Source organism: Manacus vitellinus, unplaced genomic scaffold, assembly GCF_001715985.3.
Source record: "Manacus vitellinus isolate BGI_N305 unplaced genomic scaffold, ASM171598v3 scaffold_14_pilon, whole genome shotgun sequence".
Lineage (NCBI taxonomy): Eukaryota > Metazoa > Chordata > Aves > Passeriformes > Pipridae > Manacus > Manacus vitellinus.
In genome coordinates, this window is record NW_021939063.1 from 11,449,390 (window position 1) to 11,471,508 (window position 22,119).

Here is a 22,119-nt window from a genome sequence, read left to right on the forward strand (position 1 = left end):
AGGATGAGTCCGAAGGGCTCCTGGGCACCGGGGGGCTCCCCGAAGAGGAGGAGGAAGAAGGGGAAGAGCTCATCGGGGAAGGGATGGAAAGGTAAGGAAAGCGGTTGGAGCCAGCTTCTGCCGAGGGTTGTGTCCGTGGATGGGGTGCTGGGCACCGTCAGTGCAGCCAGCGACGTGGAGGGGTCTCTCAGCCGTGGTGGGGTCCCTCTGTGTGCTCGTAGGTGGGGTGAGAGGGCTGAAGAGCTGCTGCACAGTGAGCAGAGGTCGGGGCATGTTGTCGTTTGAGTCCTGGGAGAACTGAGCAAAACTGGGAGCAAAGTGTCATCATGGTCCAGAGTGGGTAAACCAGGATCTCCCTGGATGCATGATGTTCATTCACCCCAGTTCTTTACTCTTGCAGGCATAAATTTTGATGCTTTTTTTACTGCCAGGCCTGTGGACAAGCTGAGGAACTTTACAAAAGCTTGAATGCTGGCATTCCTAACCATGATTCTGGAGCCTTGGCATTTGTATCAGTGCTGCTGGAGCCCTTTGCTGCAGGACATCATCCATTGTGAAGTGCCTTCCTGCTTAACGCTTTTGTCTTGCTGCAGACCAACTGTCCTGACACCTGCCCAGCAGGAGCCAGAGAAGGGCTGGAGAAGGGCTTTCCTGGCCTGATTCCAAGCTCTGTGTGTGTCCTAGGGACTACCGCCCCATCCCCGAGCTGGATGTGTACGAGGCAGAGGGCCTGGCCCTGGATGATGAGGACGTGGAGGAGCTGACTGCCAGCCAGCGGGAGGCTGCAGAGCGAGTGATGAGGCAGCGGGACCGGGAGCTGGAGCAGGGCATGGGCCGCATGAGGAGGGGGCTGCTCTACGGTAGGTGGAACGAGCTGTACCAGGGGGGCTGCTGATCCTCCTGTGGTTGACTGTTACCTGGTCTGGGTGGACTCTCACCCTCAGGTTTGCAGGGAGGTCTCTAGAGCTCTGCTGTATTTGGGCTCCCTGTGAAATCACTGGCTGTGGGCTTGGCTGGATTCACCAGTGCATGATCCCTTTCATTTGGGCTTCCTAGGAACTCATTTGGTGTGTTCGTCTGTGTTATCACTGAAACAAAGTCAGGATCCTCGGCCAATATCAAAGGGTTGGGATTCTACCAAGTATATGCTATAGGGTTTGTTGCTGGTGTTGTTCCTGTAGAGACTTTTGTGGGCTGAATGGGGGGGCCTTTGATGCACTTAGAAGCCTGTCTCTTGTGTTTCTGTTTCTGTCCATTCAGTGCGGTAATGGACGTGAATGTTTGCTTGTGCATACAAATCTAACTATTCACACTCCTAAAGTCTTTAGCTGTGTTGTGGAAGATGTAGGAGCTGGAATAGAACTGGATTTAGGCTGGGCCCGGGATGTCTCTTGGTTTGTATCCCAGGCTCTGACCTATTTGCTTCCACAGCCCGTGTAATCTGACTGTGACTAACCCAAAGAGTGGGAATGGGAATCCCAGCTCTTCAGCGGTTTTTCCTCCCAACCCTTAGACAGTGATGATGAAGATGAAGACCGTCCCTCGCGGAAGAGGCGGCTGGCAGAACGGGCTGCCGAAGGCATGGAAGAGGAGGATGAGGACATGATTGAGAGCATTGAGAACCTGGAAGACATGAAAGGACATTCAGTGCGGGAGTGGGTTTCCATGGCAGCTCCCCGCCTTGAGATCTACCACCGCTTCAAGAACTTCCTGAAGACTCATGTGGATGACCATGGGCACAATGTCTTCAAGGAGAGGATCAGTGACATGTGTAAAGGTAGGGCTGGGTGATTAGAGGCTCTCTGTCTCCTCTTTATGTGGGTCACAGTACTTTGTGGCGATTCAGTCCAGAGGTGGATTTTTTTTTTCTGCCTGCCTTCTTTGTTCCAGACATCGAGTCAGCACTTTAAGAAAGTCTCATGCTGATGGAGATAAATGAATAATGGAAACATGTCTACTATCTTCTTTGATTCTGGCTGACTAATTAGAAGGCCCCTGGCATCTGCTGCTCATTAATATTCATATTGTAGAAATGCTAGCAAAAGAATATGTGGGGCAGCAGACAGTGGTCTGCAAGTTTGTGATCTGAAAGAGACAACAATTGCTTGCTGTCTGCGCCACTAACTTTCTCACACTGGAGAGTGGATTATCCAGCAAGGGGACACAAATAGAGCTTGTGACTTTGGAAACCGTGTCAGTGTTGCAGCCTTGTATTCTGACTAGGCACTGCCAGAAGAAGCAGTCATTAAAGCTGTCATTGATTAATTTTAAAAGCAGAAATTGTCACATCTAGGAACAGCTCATGTAACTGTACTTGTTGTATTTCTTCTTTATATTGAGCAGAAGCTTGAGCCATGGAACAGGATCAGTTTTATACAGCTAGGAAATAAAAGGCATTTGTCTCATCCCTTTCTATGAACATGAGACACAGGAGGTTTTTTGCCAGCCATTCAGCACACATAATGTCTCTCCTATTAGCTTTGGTTTCCTGGAGGTCTCTGAGAGAGTTGTGTGTCGGGCTGAGGCTTTTGAATCTCAGGAACATTGAGCCGGGGAAGTATCTGTGCAGAACTAGAGAGAAACAATCACAAGCTTGGTACTGATGAAGAATTTTTTAGAGAAATCAGTTTGAAAGAGTTTTCCACCCATTTTCAAATTGTTGACTTTGAAACATTTTTCAGGGAAGGTGCAGACATTGCAGCCTGCAGGATACAGGCTTGTCTGTTCTGGCTGTCCTTTGCAAACTCCTTGAGTGAGCAGGCAGAAATTATAATTCACCCCATCTTTTTCTTAAGAGAACAGAGAGAGTCTGGTGGTGAACTACGAGGATCTGGCAGCCCAGGAACATGTCCTTGCCTACTTTCTGCCTGAGGCCCCAGCAGAAATGCTGAAGATCTTTGATGAGGCAGCCAAGGAAGTGGTGTTGGCCATGTACCCCAAATATGATCGTATTGCTCAGGAGATCCATGTCCGCATCTCCCACCTCCCTCTGGTGGAAGAGCTGCGGTCACTCAGGTAAGCAGCAGAATTACCAGCAGTGGCTGTGGGGCCTGCAGCAGGCTTTGAGGGGCTTGAGAGGGCTCACCTGTGAGCTAAACCTCTGGGTAAATCTGACAGGATGACTGAAGTTATCACAGGAAAAAAGTCATATTAAGGATGAACTTCCAAGATAAAACACAAACATTGGTAGAAAACTTGTGCTTTGTAGCAAGAGTATTTCTGTAGGGTGTTTTGCCTTCTGTGCCCTGCATCCAGGGCATCAGTGTCCTCTCTTTCCTCAGGCAACTGCACCTGAATCAGTTGATCCGGACCAGCGGGGTGGTGACAAGTTGCACAGGGGTCCTGCCTCAGCTCAGCATGGTCAAATACAACTGCAGCAAGTGCCGCTTCATCCTGGGACCCTTTTTCCAGTCCCAGAACCAGGAGGTGAAACCTGGCTCCTGTCCAGAGTGTCAGTCTCTTGGCCCCTTTGAAATCAACATGGAAGAGGTAAGAGATGATGTGCTTGCCTGGATGGGCCTGGCTACTTGTCCTGCTTCACTGCCTGTTCCTCCCAGCCCTGCCTTGGTTCCCACCCTTTGAACAGTTTGGTGTAGGGAGAGGGGTCTGTGAAGATAGCTCTTGTCTATTTGAGGTCTTGACCTGAATGTACTCAGTTTAGCAGCCAGAAGTAAGTTACTGTCACGTTGTGTTTGGATTGAATCTTTTGCCACAGTCATCTCTGTGGTACACAGTGACTTATCCATATTTTAGAAATGCAGACACAGACTGCCCAGCTCTCCTCCTTCCTAAGTTAGGTCAGTGTGTCCTGAACTGTCAGCTTAGGAAACCAGAAGACAGTAGCAAAATCATTAATGTAGAGCTTCTGACTGCCATTCTTTGCTTTGACACCTTTAACCATCACCAGTGAAGCATTCTCCTCCCAGGAACTGGTCCAGCATTTGGGTGGACAAACACTGTGGAGGCTGAAACACAGCGGTGAGATGCGGCAAAGTGCTTTCCCATCCCCACTGTTGTCTGTTGTATCCTGGAATTGCTCCTCACAACCCCCATCCTCCCATGCCCTTAGTTTTCTAACCAAAGTATAGTAAGTCTTTGAATGGACATTCTCTGGTGAGATGAAAAGCATCAGCTGTGCTGATGGCTGCCAGACCTGCTGGGTAACTTCTGTTCTGTTCTGCAGACGGTCTATCAGAACTATCAGCGCATCAAGATCCAGGAGAGCCCTGGGAAGGTAGCTGCTGGCAGGCTGCCACGCTCCAAGGATGCCATTCTCCTCGCTGATCTGGTGGACAGTTGCAGGCCAGGGGATGAGATTGTGAGTACATTGTTCAAGTGTGGGGTGAGCACAGAGCACTTTTAAATTCTGACAGTGACATCACCGGAACATCTGTGGGGATGTGGGGAGGGATTGTCCTTGGATGCATTTGGGCAGCCACTTATCTTAAAATGGAGAAGGGGCTGCGTTATATTGTGCAGACACTGACACAGCGTTTCCTGCTTCCCAGGAGCTCACAGGGATCTACCACAACAACTATGATGGCTCCTTGAACACTGCCAATGGGTTCCCAGTGTTTGCCACTGTGATCCTGGCCAACCACATTGCCAAGAAGGACAACAAGCTGGCTGTTGGAGAACTGACTGATGAAGACGTGAAAGTGATTGTGGGTCTGTCCAAGGACGAGCAAATTGGGGAGAAGGTGGGTCAGCTTCAGAGATCCCTTCTTTTCCTTTTGACAGCTTGCTGTGTCAGCTGGCCAAAGAGTGGTTAAAGGAATCTTTAGAAATCCCAGTTCCCTCTGAATGGTCTTCTGTAGCTCTCAGACAGCTGTCGATGAGAGTCAGTTATAGGATGGAACTAAATAAGAAAGTTTCTTTGTGCTTTCGGAGGTCAAATTTTCTGTTTCTCCCCTTCCTTCTCTGAACCTTCTACATCCCAACAGGACTGGAAGATGGGAGAGAGACACTCACACTGCTTGTATCTGATCAGTTTTCTCTCCCTGTATCTTGAAAGCAAAGCAGGGGAAGTATTCTGAGAGGCCAATGACTGCGTCTCCAATCCCCCTAAGAGAGTGTTATTACTTACTTTAAGCTCTGGTAGAGATCTTAGCTTTGTTTCATCTGTATGCTAAGGCCTGAACCCAATACTTGAAAGAACAAAGCTCCTGGATTGGTGCATGTTCAACCTTACTTGGGTCAGGTTTAAACTCTGTAATGGGAGACTCTGTTCTGTTGCCTTAGATGTGCTGTTCTTATAGTAACAGCTGTTGTAGTGGATGCAGAAGCTTCAGTTGAGCCAGGACTGTTTTGACATGAGTATTCTCCAGCACCTGGTTATTTTCAGAATACTCTTGAGAAAATAAGCCAGTTTTCCTTAGTATCTGACCATGATGACAATTCATGTGTGGCATAGCCCATTCAACTACTATCATGTGCAGTGAGTAAGCCTCTGATCAAGGTCTCCAGCTTCACAGCAGCTGATAAAAGCCACTGTGATGTGTGTTGTGCACAACAGGGTTGTGGAGGCAGTGGCAGCAGCTTCCAGCACCAGACTAAATAATCTGCCATGCTCCAACAGCACCATTTTTGTGAAGCTCCTTTAGGGGACACTGGGTGGGTAGTTACCTTTGAAAAAGCCCAGACACCCTGGATAATAAAATACTCTTTGGAGAGAGCAGTACTTTAAGAGTGGCTTTAGATGTGGCACCTTGCTGATTTTCATGCAAGATTCTGCCCAGAATGGGAAATGGACAACTCATCTGGCTTTCCTTTCAGATTTTTGCCAGCATTGCTCCATCTATTTATGGACATGAAGATATCAAGAGGGGCTTGGCTTTGGCTCTCTTCGGTGGAGAGCCCAAAAATCCAGGTGAGTGTCACCTGTATCACTCGAGCCTCACTCAGGGGAGGGCAGATGGATCTGAGTTTGTCTGTGCTGTTGCAATGAGAGTGATTACAGTTGTCTGAATGGCTTGGTGACAGACAAGGTAGCAGATGAGGGATATCTGCGATTGAAATGGTTGCTTTTATCACACTGAAAACTTGTTGTGACAGTAGAAATGGTAGGACTGAAAATAGCTCCTGCTGCAAACTTGGGCAAGTTTTTACCCCTCCTCTAGGGGGCATCATGTTCGATACCCCTTCAGAGGTTAGACCTTTTGGCACCCTGATCTGTTATAATCTTCCGAGGAGGATGTATTCAGCAGGGAGCAGGGTTAGAAAGTCTGTTTTACAAAGCTGACTTTCCTTTTCCCTCAACTTCCCTGTAAACTGGTTGTACTGCCTGCTGGTTGCCCTCCCTTCAGCTTTGTGGTGCTCAGGGCAGGGTTGCTGTCAAGCCATGCACTCAGCTGCCAACATGGCTTTCCCATGGCTTTTGTAGGTGGCAAACACAAAGTCCGTGGTGACATCAATGTGCTTCTGTGTGGAGATCCCGGTACTGCGAAATCCCAGTTTCTTAAATACATAGAGAAGGCCTCGAGCAGAGCAATTTTCACCACTGGCCAGGGTGCTTCTGCCGTGGGCCTCACAGCCTATGTCCAGCGGCACCCAGTCAGCAAGGAGTGGACTTTGGAGGCAGGAGCCCTCGTGCTGGCTGACAGAGGTGTCTGCCTGATCGATGAATTCGACAAGGTGAGCCCAGCTTCCTCTCTCTGGGAGGGATTAGTTGTGAAGGCACCAGATATAACCTCTGCAGTGAGGACACAGCGTAAGTCCTGGGGCCATCACCCAGCTGACCAAGGTTCCTGCAGTTTGCTCAGGCCCTTGCTGGTCCATAGTGCAGTTTGCTGCCTGTTCAGAGCACTGGGAGCTGATTCCCCTTGGTGTGTTGGGCAAAGGGGTGTAGACACAGATTCACTCTGAGTCACTCTTGCTGCCTTTTCAGAGCATCAGGAGCTGATTCCCCTTGGTGTGTTGGGCAAAGGGGTGTAGACACAGATTCACTCTGAGTCACTCTTGCTTTCCTGCAGATGAATGATCAGGACAGGACCAGCATCCACGAAGCCATGGAACAGCAAAGCATTTCCATCTCCAAAGCAGGCATTGTCACGTCCTTGCAAGCTCGCTGCACTGTCATTGCTGCTGCCAATCCCATAGGTAAGTGCTGAGAGTCTACAGGATCATATCAGGCTTCCGGTGTCAATCCACGGTCACGAGAACTGTGGCAGAGCTTCCCTTCCCTCTGTGTGATTCCTTCCGTCTGGAGCAGTGATCAAGTGAGCAGTAGAGTTGAGTAAAGTGCTGAAGGTCTGTGCTTGCTCCAGAGCTTCAGCCTTGGTGCCCGTGTTTGACTTGGGTTGTCTCTGTGCTCCAGGTGGGCGATACGACCCGTCATTAACATTCTCAGAGAACGTGGACCTGACAGAGCCCATCATCTCTCGATTCGATATCCTGTGCGTGGTGAGAGACACAGTGGACCCTGTGCAGGTACAGGCTGTGCTGTGAATCTGAGCTTGGCTGGGCTTGCAGTGCTGCTGTTGGGATGCTCAGCTGCAGTTGCCCGTTGAGGTTTTTCTGTCCAGTGAGTGTGTTCAGTGTCTGTTAGTCTACTCCTCTCTTGTAGGATGAAATGCTTGCCCGGTTCGTTGTTGGCAGCCACGTCAAGCACCACCCGGGTAGCAAGGAGGCAGTGAATGGGGATGCTGATGAGGTCATTCTTCCCAACACGTACGGGGTTGAACCCATTCCTCAAGAGATCCTGAGGAAATACATCATCTATGCCAAAGAGAAAGTCCACCCCAAACTCAACCAGATGGACCAGGACAAGGTGGCCAGGATGTACAGTGACCTCAGAAAGGAGTCCATGGTGAGAATACTGAGGAAAGGGGGGAAGAAACATGTATCTAGTCTGCAAATCAGCCTGAGACTGCTCCAGCATATGTTGACACATTCTTGCCTTTCCCATCACAAAAGTCTGTGCCACTGTTTTGTGAGAGACAGGCAGATCCTGCAGTGTCTGCTGAACAGATGATTCTTCATCTAAATGCAGAGTCTCGCCTGTTGGTGATGTGTGGACTGATGAGCTGGACACATGTATAGTGCCTGCCATGGCGAAGTCCTCTTGTTGTCACCCAGTCTGGCAGGCCCACAGGAGACATTTGCATTCACTCAAACCCATATGCTACTTTAAAGGGAGCCATTCTCTGTAGAAATGCCCTTCTCTTTTGTCTGTGGGATCTCTCAGGCTCATTTCATGCTTTTCAAGTGGAAGAGAGAAATTTGTTGAGGTCAGAGGGAGATTTTTGGAGCTTGGGAAAACTATAGCTTTTCTTTTTTAATTGGATTTTTGTTTCCTTCATTCCTCCAAAAAGTTGCTGGAGAAAACTGGTTTGCTGATCCTGGAAAGGCCCCAAACAGTGGCAAAGAGTGACCCCACAGCACCCCCTCGCACTGTGCTGAATTCAGATGAATAGTCTGTGCCAGGCTCTGTGGCTGTGCCAGCAGGTGGCAGAGCCTCCTTAGCCTGAGTCCCTGTCAGAGGCCCAGAGCAGCTTCCTGCAGTGTGAAAGGAGTGGGATCCTGGGCCAGAAGCCACCTGTCTTGCCCTGTGTCTTGTATCCTCCAGTAAGGTGTTGCCTCCTTCTCTCTGCCCTCAGGCGACCGGCAGCATCCCCATCACGGTGCGGCACATCGAGTCCATGATCCGCATGGCCGAGGCTCACGCCCGCATGCACCTGCGGGACTACGTGGTGGAGGACGATGTCAACATGGCCATCCGGGTGATGCTGGAGAGCTTCATCGACACGCAGAAGTTCAGCGTCATGCGGAGCATGCGCAAGGTGGGCACCGGCTGAGCCAGGTGCTGGAGCTGCACCCCAGACCCCCAGGTTCAAGTGCAGCCTCCTTGCACTGCCCTGGCTTTGGGAAGAGGCTTTTCCATGCTCTGTCCCATAGAGCCAGGTGCTGAGTCCGTGTAAACAGAGTACTGTGGGTCTGAAGTGTTAAGCTCCTTGCCTGACCATCCAGGAGCCACTCTGGCAGTCACACTTGCACCACCTAAGCTGGGACCAAGGCCCCTTTGCACCTACACACCCCACACTCACACACACAAGGTTTCCTTAGCAGCTCAATCCCAGGTTTCCCATAGCAGAGTCTCAGATGTCTGGATCCTTAAAATAATTTCATCATGGTGCAATAACAAAATAACAGCTCAAGCTGGGTGCCTCTGAGGGACCCCAAACAAGGCACTGTTCCATTACTGCTGGTCATTAGACTCAGGTGGGGCAATGTTTTTGTTGGGCCTGAGAAGGAAGTGTACCCCGAACCTCTGTATTGAAAGCACTGCCGTATATCTTCTTTTTTTACACCTTCCCTGATATTTTGGCACAGGGCTCCCACTGCTGCTGCCATCAGGTGATTGAGCTGAGCAGGCACTTGGTTTCTGCACATTTTAGTAGGGTCCTCAGGGGACATTTAGCCACGGGGCAGCACTCACTGTGGTTTAGTGTGCAGTCTGCCCTTTTCTCTGAGTAGCAGGGCCTGGCTCTGAACAGCTCTTGGCTGGCCACAGCCTGGCATTTATCCACTGTTGAGTGTCTGCCCTCTGTCTGGACGACTCGTGGCCTCTCTCTTTGGCCGCAAACAACCAGCCAAGTGTGAGCGTCTGCTGGGGAGACCCAGGGCAGTCTGGGTTAAGGGAAGCTGCTCTGTGCTTTCCTCAGGACCAGCCCTCCCACAGCTGTGTCCCTGTGGGCAGCACACCTCCACAGCAGTGCACTTCTGGCCCCCAAGAGGCACCAGCGTGCCCCCAGAGATTTCAGATGGAAATAAGAGCAGTCAGCAGAGGAGTGTCGTGGCTGTCGGAGAGCTGCCACCTGCACATGCCACCTTGTCAAGGCCAATGTCACTTGAGAAACACTAAGGGCACAGGTGACAGCAGTGTCATTTGGTTCCCCTTGTGCTCTGTGGGAGGAGGGGGTTGGTTGGCGTTGGGCATGGGAGACTGCAGTGCATCACTCTGTTCCTGGTCCTCATGGCTCACCTCATCCTTCCTCCCAGACATTCTCCCGCTACCTTTCATTCAAGAGAGACAACAATGAGCTGCTGCTGTTCATCCTGAAGCAGCTGGTTGCAGAGCAAGTGATGTACCAGAGAAACCGCTATGGAGCCCAGCAAGACACCATAGAGGTCCCAGAGAAGGACCTGGTGGACAAGGTACGGGCATATAACAAGCTGCCTCTGGGGTTGGTTCATGATCTCTCTCTGCAGCCTCAGAACCAGAGGTGCTCTCAGACTTGTTACTTCTTTTCCTGCATTGTGATATCAAAAAAAAGACTGGTGTTGATCAATTTAACCCAGCATCCTCTCTTGTCTGGAAGCACCATATTCTTCCCCCTCTGTTCTCATACACCCTTGTAAAACTTTGGAGTTGGAGTGATAAATCCTGCAGCATGGTGCTTTGCAGGTGAATGACAACTCAAGTTCCCTGGCATCTGCATTTGAAGAAGCAAAAAGCAGAAAAATCTCTGTATGAATTTTCCAATCCCTCCTGGGGCTTGCTCACCTTCTCCTTAATGCATCCTTATCCCGGTCCAAAGACTGCACTCCTGACTCGGCCTTTCTGTGCAAAGTATTGACCTTGCTTGGCACTAAAGCAGTGTTTGACTCCTGGGTTGCTGCTTTTCTGTTCCTTGCATGGAATGTGCAGAGTACCTACTTCCAAAACCACAACTAGGTGCTGCTGGTGTGACCACCCCCAGTCAGGGATCTCTTGCAAAACTCTTACGCTGGGTGAGGTACTGGGGGCACTTTTGGATAGGAGTTACATTCTAGCTATAGTGGGAGTAAAAGGACGAGCTGAGAGCAGGCAGATGCTGAGCCAGCATCTTTTCTTTGCTCAGCTCAGCTCTGCCAATGCTCCTTCCTCCTGACCTGCAGTCTCCCCTGCTACTGCAGTTCTGGTTCCTGCTGAGCAGAGCAGAGATTGCTGACTGTCAAATTTTATGCAGCCTTTGCTATGGAAAACCACATGGTTCTTATTTTTATTAAATAAACATTTACCTCTCCCCTCCCTCCTATTCCCCCTCCCAGGCTCGTCAGATCAACATCCACAACCTCTCAGCCTTCTTTGACAGTGAAGTGTTCAAGATGAACAGGTTCAGCCGGGATGTGAAGCGGAAGCTGATTGTCCAGCAGTTTTGAGGCTGGCAGCAGAGTCTGCCACGTGCTTCTGTGAGATGAGACCTCTGTCTTCCAGCCCTCCAGGAATGCTATGGAGATCCTGAGCCGGAGGGACTAGACTGCACATTCTCTTGCTTGCTTTGTGCCTTATGGATTAAGAGAGTGCTGAGCTGCTGAAGACCTTGTAAATAGAACAGAATTAAGTAGTTAAATGCCCAGTCAAGTCTGTTTAGCAACTTGGTTCACTATTTTGCCTTGTAGCTAAGCACAGCAGGGAGAGAATTGCTGGCCGTATACATGGCATGTTTGCTGTTTGTTTGTCACTAGTTGTTACGGGCTCCTCTACAGGAGGGACCGAGTGGGAGCATTTGAAAAGCATTATCCACACCCCTTGGATTACAAGCACCCTCAGGGATTCTCTGTTCCCATCTCTGGCAACTGTACAGCCTGATGGGTGATAATTGAGACTGCTTTCAACTCTCCATGAACCAGCTAGCCTCTCTGCTCCAGGCCCTTGTGCCTGACACTTGACATTTCCCCAGGTGCCCACATGGGCTGACCTTGTGCTTGGTTTCTGCAGGGGAGGAGTGGGGAGGCAGAGGAAGATGAGAACTGAAGCAAAGCGTAACTATTTCTGATATTAGTGGTGATCTGTGTGGGCAGTGAAAACTCCTTCTGTACGTGCTGGGGAATGTCCAGAAGCCCCAGCAAAGAGGCTTCCCTTGCCTGACTGGGTGTTATCTCTGTGCAGGTGTCAGCAGATGTCAATTTATGCTGGATCAAAGTGCTACCTTTGGCACCTAAACCACCCTCTCTCACACCTGTTTCTTAAGGGTGAAGAACCCATAGTGATGGTTTTGGGCGTAACAATGGAGGAGGAGCCCTGAGCTGGATGTTTTCAGGGAGGACAGGATGGGCTCAGTATTCTTATGCAATTTTCTTGCTGTATGTGTTTTAAATAAATTTTTTTCAATACTTCTGTGTTTCCTTCTCTTTTGGGAACTCCTGCAGCCAAGGGGGAAAGCAAAAGTATAAACAAGCAACTTGCATGGTGGAACAGCTGTTCTGCAGTTTGTGGAATTGAGTTTGGGTACAGACACATCCCATATTTGTGCTTCAAGTTAGTAGGAACTGACAGTGCCCAGGAGACAGTTGCCCACAGGACAGTGTCATGAACGTTGCCTTTCCCACCAAAGGCCTGCCTACAGTGTCTCTTTTCCTGTCTTATGTCTGTATCCCAAGATACAGACTATCCTATAACAGTATGTATTTCCCACCTCCCTTCTGTATGCACACTTGGGTTAGACAGCCTTGATCTCATGTCTTGGCTGCCACTTGGATTCCAGTCTGGGCAAGGTGCAGCTGAGGTCTGCAGCGAATGTGCTTTCCCTGGCCAGAGCTGCTGGACTGTAAGGCATCTCCAGCCTCCAGCCTGAGCTCGAGGGAATTTCTCAGCTGGCTACTGCAGTTCTGTGCTGGCCAAGCAGACATGTCCCTGGCTGCTGACACCGACACCGTGGGGTTTGTCACAGTGATGTGCGTGCGTGTGTGTCCTCTCAGCCTGGTGGTTATTGGGAGCCAGCAGTGCTTGAACCCTGCTGGGGGCTGAGCACATGACTCTCAGCCTGAAACTGGCTCGGCGTGTTGCCTTTTCTGTCTGCCAGCTCCCTCCTGTGTATTTGTTTAACTGTTTTGGCTGTTTTCTTCTCTTCCCACTGGGTCTGTGTCTACCAGGGCTTTCTGCGGGCAGCCCATAGAGACACTTGCCTGGCATTCCCTCCCTGCCTGATTGAGCCCTTTGCCCTTGAATATGTGCCTGGGTCAGGTCTGCACTGGGGATGGCTGAGCTACTGTGTGCCTGAAACTGCCTGGTGTGGTCCAATGTGGTTCCTCAGGGCTGGACACAGAGCTGTTAGCTCCTCACCTGCTAATGCCAGAGGCCATGGGCAGAGACATGGGGAGAGCAGCTGCCAGCACATGCACACTGTGCCCAGCTCCGTGGGAACCCACACACCTTACCAGGGAAGGTGCTGGCCCAAACTGGTGTGTTGTGATGAATGTTGGGTGTGGGAGAAGAAAGAGGCTTTCTGTCACACTGTAGAAATACAAAATGCTTTATAAACACTTGCAATCTTGTGAAGCCTCTGCTATGCCTGTAGTGACCCACAGAGTTAAATATGTGGGCAAATGTCATCACAAACCATGAGAGAATACACAGGAATGGAGCTGGACTCCTGATTTTCCCAGCTCCTTGCCCTGCTGCTGGACAGGGCTGTTGAGAGGCACCAGTCAGGTTTGTCCTACAGCTTTCTCCTGCCTCCTGTGCTCTGGTCCCACCTCACTGGATACACAGGGGGAGCAGTGGCAACAGAGAGATGCCATTGTTGGAGGCACTTGTTTGTCATTTTGCTCACTCTGCCTCCCAAATCCTCACCACAAAGGCAGTTGTGCCCTCCCACCGTGTTGTGTTGCCAGCATCCAGCAGCGCAATGAATTCTTGCAGCTGCGCCCTTGCTAATGTTGGCATCAGCTGCTCAGTGGAGTGTTAATGCCAGTCTGAAGGCATGTTCCTCCTCTCACGGCCACTGAGCTTTTCAGGTCCCCTGGAGCAAGTTTTGGCTGTTCACAGCATCAGGTGTCTGGTCTGGACAGGGGTGCAGACAGGGGTGAAAACAGATGCTGCTCTGAGCAGGGACTGCCTTGCCAGGAGGCATGTTCCAGCTGAACGTAGCAAGGATTTTACTGCAGGGCTCAGGAGATCAGCGAGCCAAGCCACACTCATGAAGCGAGGAGTTGCTCCCCTGACAACCCTGAGTTTAGCCAAGCTTGAGCACTTGGCTTCCCACTGCTGTAATTCAAACACTGCACAGTGCCTCTGACAGCCTGGGGCAAAGGCAAGAGTCTGGGGGAGGTGGGGTCTGTCCAAAGCAGGCTATGCCTGGGTTTGGATGGAAGATGATGAGGGTGCTCCTTGCAGAGCAGACAGAGCTTTGTGGAGCCAAGTGGTGTCCCTTCCTGTGGTCGTTGTCCCCTTGGGGCTATGGTTGTTGGCAAATGCTGGGTCAGGCTGGCTTCAGAGAGCATCTGGATTTGAATAGGGCATGATGGGCCTGATCCTGATCCAATTTGATTTGAATATGCTGTGTGCACTGAGAAAGCAGCAGGGCTCTCTGCATCTCATAATAAACTGTTTGACCTTAGCTCAGCATGGAGCAAATACACACTCACACTCAAAAACAGCACATGAGCAGGTGCCAGCAGATACCACCTCACAGGTCAGGATGTATGATCTAGGGAAAAGGGGGAGATAAGCCCCTTCCTGCCAGCAGGGTTTAGATTCTTGATAGCTTCTGCCTTTACTGTGATCATAAACCAACACACTACATCTGGAAGTCCTGGGCTGTATCCAGTGTGCTAGTGGCTGTTTCTGAGCCTGCCTGTCAAATGGTAGATGCCCCTTGAATAGGGGAAGTTCTATATTCAGCAACGTGTTTTTCCTCAAATTAATGCCAAAGCCTCTTGGAAAAATTAGCATATGCAGCATTTCTGGAACAGCAGTCTTTCACTTTCTCCCATGCCAGACCTTGGCTGATACCCGCTCTGTCCAGCTCCTCTATGTTTACTAACGAGCTGCCTGGAAACTGGTTCACAAGAACTTTCACAGTGTAAGTGTGCTCAGGATGTAGCAGTTGTATTGGATAGTGTCACCTTCCTGTCCTAGAGCAGTCCAACCAACTGCAGTTCAGTCAGGAGGGCTGTTTCAGGTGCTTACAGCTCTGCCCTTGTGGACCTCAACTGACCTGAATACCTGAATTCCATCTTATGAAGACAGCATGGGAATCTGTTTACAGAAGATATGTGTCTACAGATAGAGGTGAGTCACTGCAAACAGCTACCTCTCCTGCTGTGCTGCATGGAGGATGCACTCTGAACTTTTCAGTGTTTTTCTGTCTCCTAAAATACTGTTCTACTTAACAAAGCAGAGCCAAAATTGGATCAGACTTCTGCTGTATTTTGCATCTATTATACAGTTCTCGCTGCCATCACTGATTTAATGTCTCCATTATCATGGAGCACTGCTCTGCCAAGGACTCCAGCCATCCAGCATGCTTCTTGGCCACAACTAAACATCTGTGAGGAGCCTTGACAGACTGCTGAGCTCCGCATCTTTAAAGCAAAAGCACCTTGGAAGGGCTTGTGCTTCTTTCTGCTCATCTTGGAGGTCACTTCCCTCTAAATGTGAGGCAAAGCTGTGGGGGGAAACCAGGGGCAGTGTCAAGTTTCTTCTATGGCTGATCCAGTGCTTAGGGAGATCTGAAAGTAACTGTCCTTTGTAAAAGATGCTGAGGAGCCTCAGTCCCATCAAAGCACATGGAAACACAAATGTGGGAATGCCAGTAGTCCCCGTGAGCTGGTGTGTGGCTCTCCTCAGAGCCAAGAGACACCAGCCCTCTTCAGATACAGGCTGCTCCCTCTGCTCTGAAAATATCTACCCACATTTCAGCTTAGCCAGCTATTAAAAAAATAGGAGTTTTTCGAAAAATGACATTAGCCTTTTCACTTTAGCAAGGAAAGGTAGAAACCACCTCTGGGGTCTACCCAGTGAAGATACTTTGGTCGTTAAGGGATAGAAACTCCCCTCCAATTTCTCAAGTTACTTTGCAAGGAAAGAGGCTTTTGTTTTCTGGGTGCTGAGGGTACTAACGGGCTGTAATTATCCAGACCAGGATCTCCTGAGTCTCTCTCCACACCCACGGCTTAGTGCTCTATTTAAGCTCAGCCTGGGGCCCCCTCTGAGCTTTGAGGTGGGAAGCATTGATTTGTGGTTTACTGTGCCTGGTCACACTCCCTGCTGCTTTGGGCTGTGATGTGTGGACTGCCTTCTTTACCTTTGTTGTCTTCTGCAGTTATGGAGCTGCCAAGTGGTCACTGGATGGTGTCTTACCATCAGCAGACCTTGACTAACCTACAGACTGACCGCCCAGTTTGCTGTTGGTCTGGCTTCATTACCATGAGCTTCTCCAAGGATCTGGACTCCTGGTTGAATCTGGCTGCCATCTCTGAGCTGCTCCGTTCATCTGCCTCGGGTAATGGGGGACCTGTCTTGCTGGCTGTGGTACTCAGCTCCCTGCTCCTCAAACCCAGCACAGTAAGGGCTTAGCAGTCATTTCTTTGGGCTCTGGTCATATCTCTAAAACAGGCAGAGCTAAGACCAAACCTTCTGTGCCTTGTCACTGATCTCTTGACTCTACTAGGCTTTAGCCTGCTTATCCTTCTGCCCTAGTCAAAGGCTTCAGAAGTTCTGAGGCTTGCTGCCCTCATGACATCTCCATTTCTGCAAGTTTTTCATCCCTTCCAGAAAGGCATTTGCTTAGTGTCTGAGTTGATGAGCTCAACACAGAGATAAAGGGGTTCCCTAAGCTGTGCTGTACAGAAGCCCAGATTAAATGATGTGAATAACCCCAAACAAATATAGTCCTTTCGCCTTCCTGGCTGGGAGCTCAGAAATGACCCCTTGTGCAAGTGGAGGGCTGCAACCCTCCCCCTGCGTGCCAGCTCCAACAGAGCAATGTGACAGGGTTACCATTCCCCTCCAGTGAGGAGCCCTGTCCCCTGGACTATAAGGAAACCTGCATGAGCTCTCAGCTGCAGAGCTGTCTGCTTCCTTGCCCCAGGTGGCTCTGTTAAAGGTTATTCTGGCCCCTTAATCAAATTCAATATAGCTCTGTTTTGCTCTGCCCTCTAGGAATCCGCTGAGGTTTGCTGTCAGACTGGCTATTAATGTAGCAATCAGCTCTGCTTTGGTGAGAAGAGAAAAGTAAACCTTCAGGGATGGGAGACAGCAGGGGCACGTGGAAACTGGAAAAGTAAAGCACAACTCATGCTTGTTCTTCTGCACTTTACAGCAGGGAATGGGAAACAAGTAGGGCTGGTGGCAGCACTGTGTCCCAGGTGGGCAGCGTGCCCTCCCCTAAGGGGAGCAAGCTGATGCAGAGAGATAAAGAAAGACTCAAACTGATACAGAAAATCTTGCTTGGACTCTAAATAGAGCAGAATCTGTTCCCTTCTAATTACAGCCTATCCTGGAAGGCATTAGTTGCTCCAGGTCACTCCTATTGGAAGTGTTTATTATACATCTTCCCCAGCAGGATTTTGGATGAGAGCAGGAACTGTGTGTTTTGCCCAGAGAATGGCTGCGTGCCTGGGCTGCGCAGGAATAGAGCGGGTACCCGCCCCTGCTTGGTACAGTCAAAATGTTTCACGGTGTCCCAGCATTAAAAAGGCTAAGTCAGCAAATAAGCTTATAAAAAGCTTGTCGGAGGCTCTGAAGTAAATTCACATATTCTAGAACAAGGGAGAGGTTAAATCCTTCCTTGTGCCTGAGGAAGGAGGGGCTGGGCAGGATAAGGAGTTTTCAAGCTTTCCTCTTCTGGAGGGATGAGATGCCAAAAGGCAGCACAGCTTGATAGAAGATGGAGTTAAATTGCATGGTATGCCACAAGCCTGCTGTGTCACCCAGCCTCTGTCCCAAAGAGCCAGCAATTGAGGTAATGGGAACAGTCTGAGAATAGGTTTTTTCCTTCTGATCTAAGAATCGGCACAGATCACCTTCTGCTCCCCAGACAAGTGTCAGGGAAGAAAGGTTAAACCCTTTTCCTGGTACTAGTGACATCTTCCATTTTCTAACACTGCAAGAACTTAAACATCTGACTGTTTATTTGTTTTGCTTATTGTTTATTTTCTTGCTCTGCTGAGCAAGGGCAATAGATCACTTTCACCTTTGTAGGTGTTTAATTTTGCTGTATTTAGAAGAATAAAACATCTCACCAGCATATTTCAAGTTAATGTGTTGCTATTTTTTTTAAAGTGGAGTTTCAAAATAAATTTTTGTTGAGACTAGACTTTGTGGTTAGTTTCTTTTTAATTGACAAGTCCTAGGCACCAAATTCTTTCCTTTAGCTATCACCTCATTCCTCTACCTCAGCAGTATTTGTTTGCAGGCATCTTGAAAGAAAATGTGACCCTTACACTGAAATTGGAAAGCTGGTTAAATTTCCTGAAGGCAAAAGCTGTTACAGTAACTCACAGGGGGAGATGGCAGAAGGATTTTCAGTTTTGCCAGCCTAAAATACATGCTTGCTTTCTGATTCTGCCTAACAGACGTAACTGTGAAATTGAACAATTTTGGGGAAGAACAGAAAAGCACAGATAATGGTAATACCGAGAAAAATTTCTGAACAGCTTTGATGCAGCTATAAAAAAGCATTTAGTGCAATTGTAAAGCCTCTTTTACCAGTGCTCTGAACATCGTTGGAGAATATACACCAGGTAGGGAGGCTGGAGGAGATCAAATGAGAAATGACAAGCTTTTGACTATAAAGCTGTCAATGCCTCAGAAGAGAGCCAAGCCACTTGCACCTATTCCAGGGAGCGTAAAATGGAGATGCAGGGGCTGTACTGGGTTTAAGTTCATGCTGTTTTTAAAGAGAACTGGTGTTGCCCGTCTCTGCTGGTTGTTTTCTTCTCTGCTGGCAGCGCTGACCTGGCTGATCGATGTTGCCACTAATTTTATTTAATTTTCTTGCCTAAGATGTGTCTTCTCCTTTCATACTCCCCCTTTGTTGCTCAGTCCGAGATTGATGTATAACGTCAAAATAAATCCAGCGAGCACCACGAGCTTCTAAGATTTGGGAGCTGGATATGGCAGGGTCAGGAGATCTGAAAGGCTTTTAGTTACCCACTTGTAGTAAGCCACCTGCATGTGAAGACAGCCAAATTACCAGCAACAAAGTGAAAAATGACAAGAGCATTCATTAAATGCCATGCCTGGGCTAGAATCTGAGTGCACTGAAGTGTTTTTATCTCATCTAATGGGTAAGCGACAGCTCGGTAGTTCCTGCTGCATTTCCTGCTCGGTGGGGGCTGGGGGCTGCATTGATTCAGGGATAAAAAGGACTTTCAGAGCACTGGAAGGATGTGGTCTAAAAGAAGCCAAAAGCAAGTACTTTGGTTCAAGCCTGTTGGCTTTGCCTTGCTGTGCTGGGTAATGGGTGCAGCCAGTCTGTTACCTGCCCTTGTCACACTGGGGGGAGCTGCTGCTGGGGAGCAGATGATGAAAGGAGGGAGCTGGCAAAAAGAGGCTGGTAACTGCACAAAGGAGTGGCGTGTGCCAGAGCTGGTCTGGTAGAACTGTAAAGGTCAGTATCAATAGTACTGAGTACCCTCTGTTGGCTGTTTGATTCATTACAGAGTTCAGCAGGCTTTGGCACGTGACACCTTTCTTTAGTCGTTGAAAACCAGCGAGTTCTTTCCAGAAAAAAATACCGTCAACGTTTCTTTCAGGAGATTCACTCTTCAACCAAAAATACATTTGATTTATTACAGGGGAAAAAAAAAGACTGGAGTATTTTTAGTGAATGCTTCTCTGAGGAATAAGAATGTTTGAATTCAAAATCCTGATCACCTTCAGCCCTACATCCTGCTGTCTCAGGAACATGGTGTATGGGAGAGGTAGAGCACGGGGCACCTGGTACAAAGCACTGCAAGCACAAAGACATTTGGCGAGGCCGTGACAGTGTGGCTGTTTCCTCACTCAGAGCTTGCAATGTTGGATTTTACCATCTCCTGCCCTCCTAGAGTATGTAATGAGAAAATTGTTTTGAAACCAAAGAAAAAGACTCTGCTGTTGAGGAAAGCTTGAAAACATGAGGCAAGTGCCTAGTGGGAAGGGACAGATACATTTTTTGGTCCTTTGGAGTCATGTTTGTAGTCTTGTGATGCTTGACTGGGTCTCTCAAATATTTGTCTGGGGATGAACCAAGAGCTGCACAGCTCTTTTGAGGGGCCACACTATGAGAGGGGAGCAGAATGGCTGCAGCCCATCCAGTTGGCAAGAGGGGTTGAAGCACAGGGAGCTGGCACATGTTCTGTCTCAAGTGCTGTGGTATTACAGGACCTGTTGAGCCTTATTTCTTGGACACTTGTCTGACAAAGCCCTTGCTTGAGTCATTTGCAGTAATGTCGTGCCCTCAGGCCACTGAAGATGTGTTTAATTTGAAATTGAGTGTAATTGGAGCAGTTGGCCTTGTTGCTGCAATGATGATTTTCGGCGGGATATTCAGCATGTTCCTTTGCTGTGCTATCCACCAGCACCGCTCCAAGAGCCACAAACCCACGAACTGCTGCAATATACATTTATTTTTTTTTAGTAGACACAGCAGTTTGCACAGAAGGGCACCAAGAAGGGGGCATCAGTTGCATTAGTATCATAGTGACAGTCTGGGATATGGTGGTGACACACCATGGAATGGTTTTCCCAGCAGGTGAGGGAGCAGCTGTCTCTGCTAGGACAGAGACTCTAACGCAGACCCAGCTCCAGATAATGGATGCAGCCCTACAAGTCCCAGGATACAGTGAGTGCCTGCGACTTCTCTGTGGTGGCAGGAGAACTGCCCCATGTCCTGCAGAAGGTGTGCTCTCTTGGAGGAGCTGTGGCATCAAGAGGAGGAATTACAGGGAGAAGTGAGCGAGCTGCACAGCACCAGAGATGAAGGAAGACAGGATCTTCTCTGAGACAATACAGCTCAAACAGCTCCCAAACCCAGTGAGGGTAGAGAAGCAGGCAGTGCCCATCCCTAATTTTAAGGTAAGTGCAGTCTCTGGAGAAGGTGAAGGATGGAAACTTATGACACCAAGAGGAAGGCTCCTGCTCCCCTTGAGGACTTAAAACTACAAAATAAGTTCATCTCCCTCAAGACCTGAGCCAGATACAGTCCACATCAATATCTGCTGGAGCAACAACACAGAAGGACATAAGCAATCCAGGAGGATCCTGGAGTGTATTGACAATAAATTCCTAAGTGATAAAGGAACCAACAAGAAGAGATGCTCTGGTGGACCTCATACAAAGCAGCAATGAGGGGCTTCTTTGGGCTATGAAGCTCAAAGGCAGCCTGGGCTGCAGTGACCATGAGATGGTGGAGCTCAAGATCCCAACACAAAACTGAGAATAGCAGCTGACAAATCAGAGTCAACCTTCCATCTAGAGGGACCTTGACAGGCTGGAGAAATGGGCTGACAGGAACCTACTGAAGTTCAGCAAGGCTTTCAAAGGGCTGTGCCTGGAGAGGAACAATATCACACACCAGCATATGCTGGGGCCACTCAGCTGGGAAGCAGCTTGGCAGGAGAGGACCTGGAGGTCATGGTGACACCAAATTGCATGTGAGCCAGCCATGTGCCTTTGCCACAGAGGCCCTGATGGTATCCAGGGCTGCATTAGGCAAATCACGGCCAGCAGGTCAAGTGAGCTGATCCTGCCCCTCCACTGGGCACTGGTGAGGCCACACCTGGAGTGTGATGCTGAGCTCCCCAGTAAATGAAAGGCATGGACATACTGTAGAGAGCCCAACGAAGAGCCACCAAGGTGATTAAGGGACTGGAGCATTTCCCATATGAGAAAAGGCTTTGAGAGCTGTGACTGTTTTTTAGCCTGGAGAAGTCTCATGGGGGATCTTATCAATATATACAAATACCTGAAGGGAGAGCACAACAAAGATGAAGTCAGGCTTCTTCCAGTGGTGTCCAGTGAAAGGGCCAGAGGCAATGGGCACAAACTGAAGTGCTAGAGGCTCCCTGTGAACATCAAGAAACACCTTTTTACTGTAAGGGTGACTGAGCAGTGGCACTGGTTACCCAAAGAAGTTGTGGAGTCTCAAAAGCCATCTGGTCATGGTTCTGGGAAACTTGCTGTAGGTATCCACCTGAGCAGGGGCTTGGACCAGATGGCCTCCAGAAGTGGGGAAATGAAGTTGCCCAGGGGGGAGAAGTTTTTCCAGGTGATGAAGTGAGGCAGGAGCTGAGGAGTGAAGGAGACACAGTGGCCCTGTGGGTCATGGGCAGTAGACAAGAGGTCATCAGGCAGAGGTGAAGAGTCTCTGGTCTGGGGACCGTCCCTGCCGGACCTCCGTGTGCCGGCTGACAGGGAGCCGCCGTCCC

The 22,119-nt window shown here is 49.4% G+C and overlaps 1 protein-coding gene across 1 annotated transcript in view; it reads left to right on the top strand.

Moving 5' to 3' along the window:
- Nucleotides 1-12,096, top strand: part of MCM2 (minichromosome maintenance complex component 2) — a 17,009-nt gene extending 4,913 nt beyond the window's left edge. Inside the window, exons 2-16 of the mRNA XM_029958337.1 lie at nucleotides 3-91; nucleotides 685-860; nucleotides 1,514-1,777; nucleotides 2,796-3,015; nucleotides 3,282-3,489; nucleotides 4,184-4,318; nucleotides 4,509-4,700; nucleotides 5,776-5,869; nucleotides 6,383-6,633; nucleotides 6,972-7,098; nucleotides 7,316-7,428; nucleotides 7,565-7,807; nucleotides 8,598-8,780; nucleotides 10,000-10,155; nucleotides 11,032-12,096. Of these exons, the coding sequence (XP_029814197.1) occupies nucleotides 3-91; nucleotides 685-860; nucleotides 1,514-1,777; nucleotides 2,796-3,015; nucleotides 3,282-3,489; nucleotides 4,184-4,318; nucleotides 4,509-4,700; nucleotides 5,776-5,869; nucleotides 6,383-6,633; nucleotides 6,972-7,098; nucleotides 7,316-7,428; nucleotides 7,565-7,807; nucleotides 8,598-8,780; nucleotides 10,000-10,155; nucleotides 11,032-11,142 (2,562 nt within the window). The 3' untranslated portion in view covers nucleotides 11,143-12,096. The remainder of the gene's footprint in view (nucleotides 1-2; nucleotides 92-684; nucleotides 861-1,513; nucleotides 1,778-2,795; nucleotides 3,016-3,281; nucleotides 3,490-4,183; nucleotides 4,319-4,508; nucleotides 4,701-5,775; nucleotides 5,870-6,382; nucleotides 6,634-6,971; nucleotides 7,099-7,315; nucleotides 7,429-7,564; nucleotides 7,808-8,597; nucleotides 8,781-9,999; nucleotides 10,156-11,031) is intronic.
- Nucleotides 12,097-22,119: the final 10,023 nt, after the last annotated feature.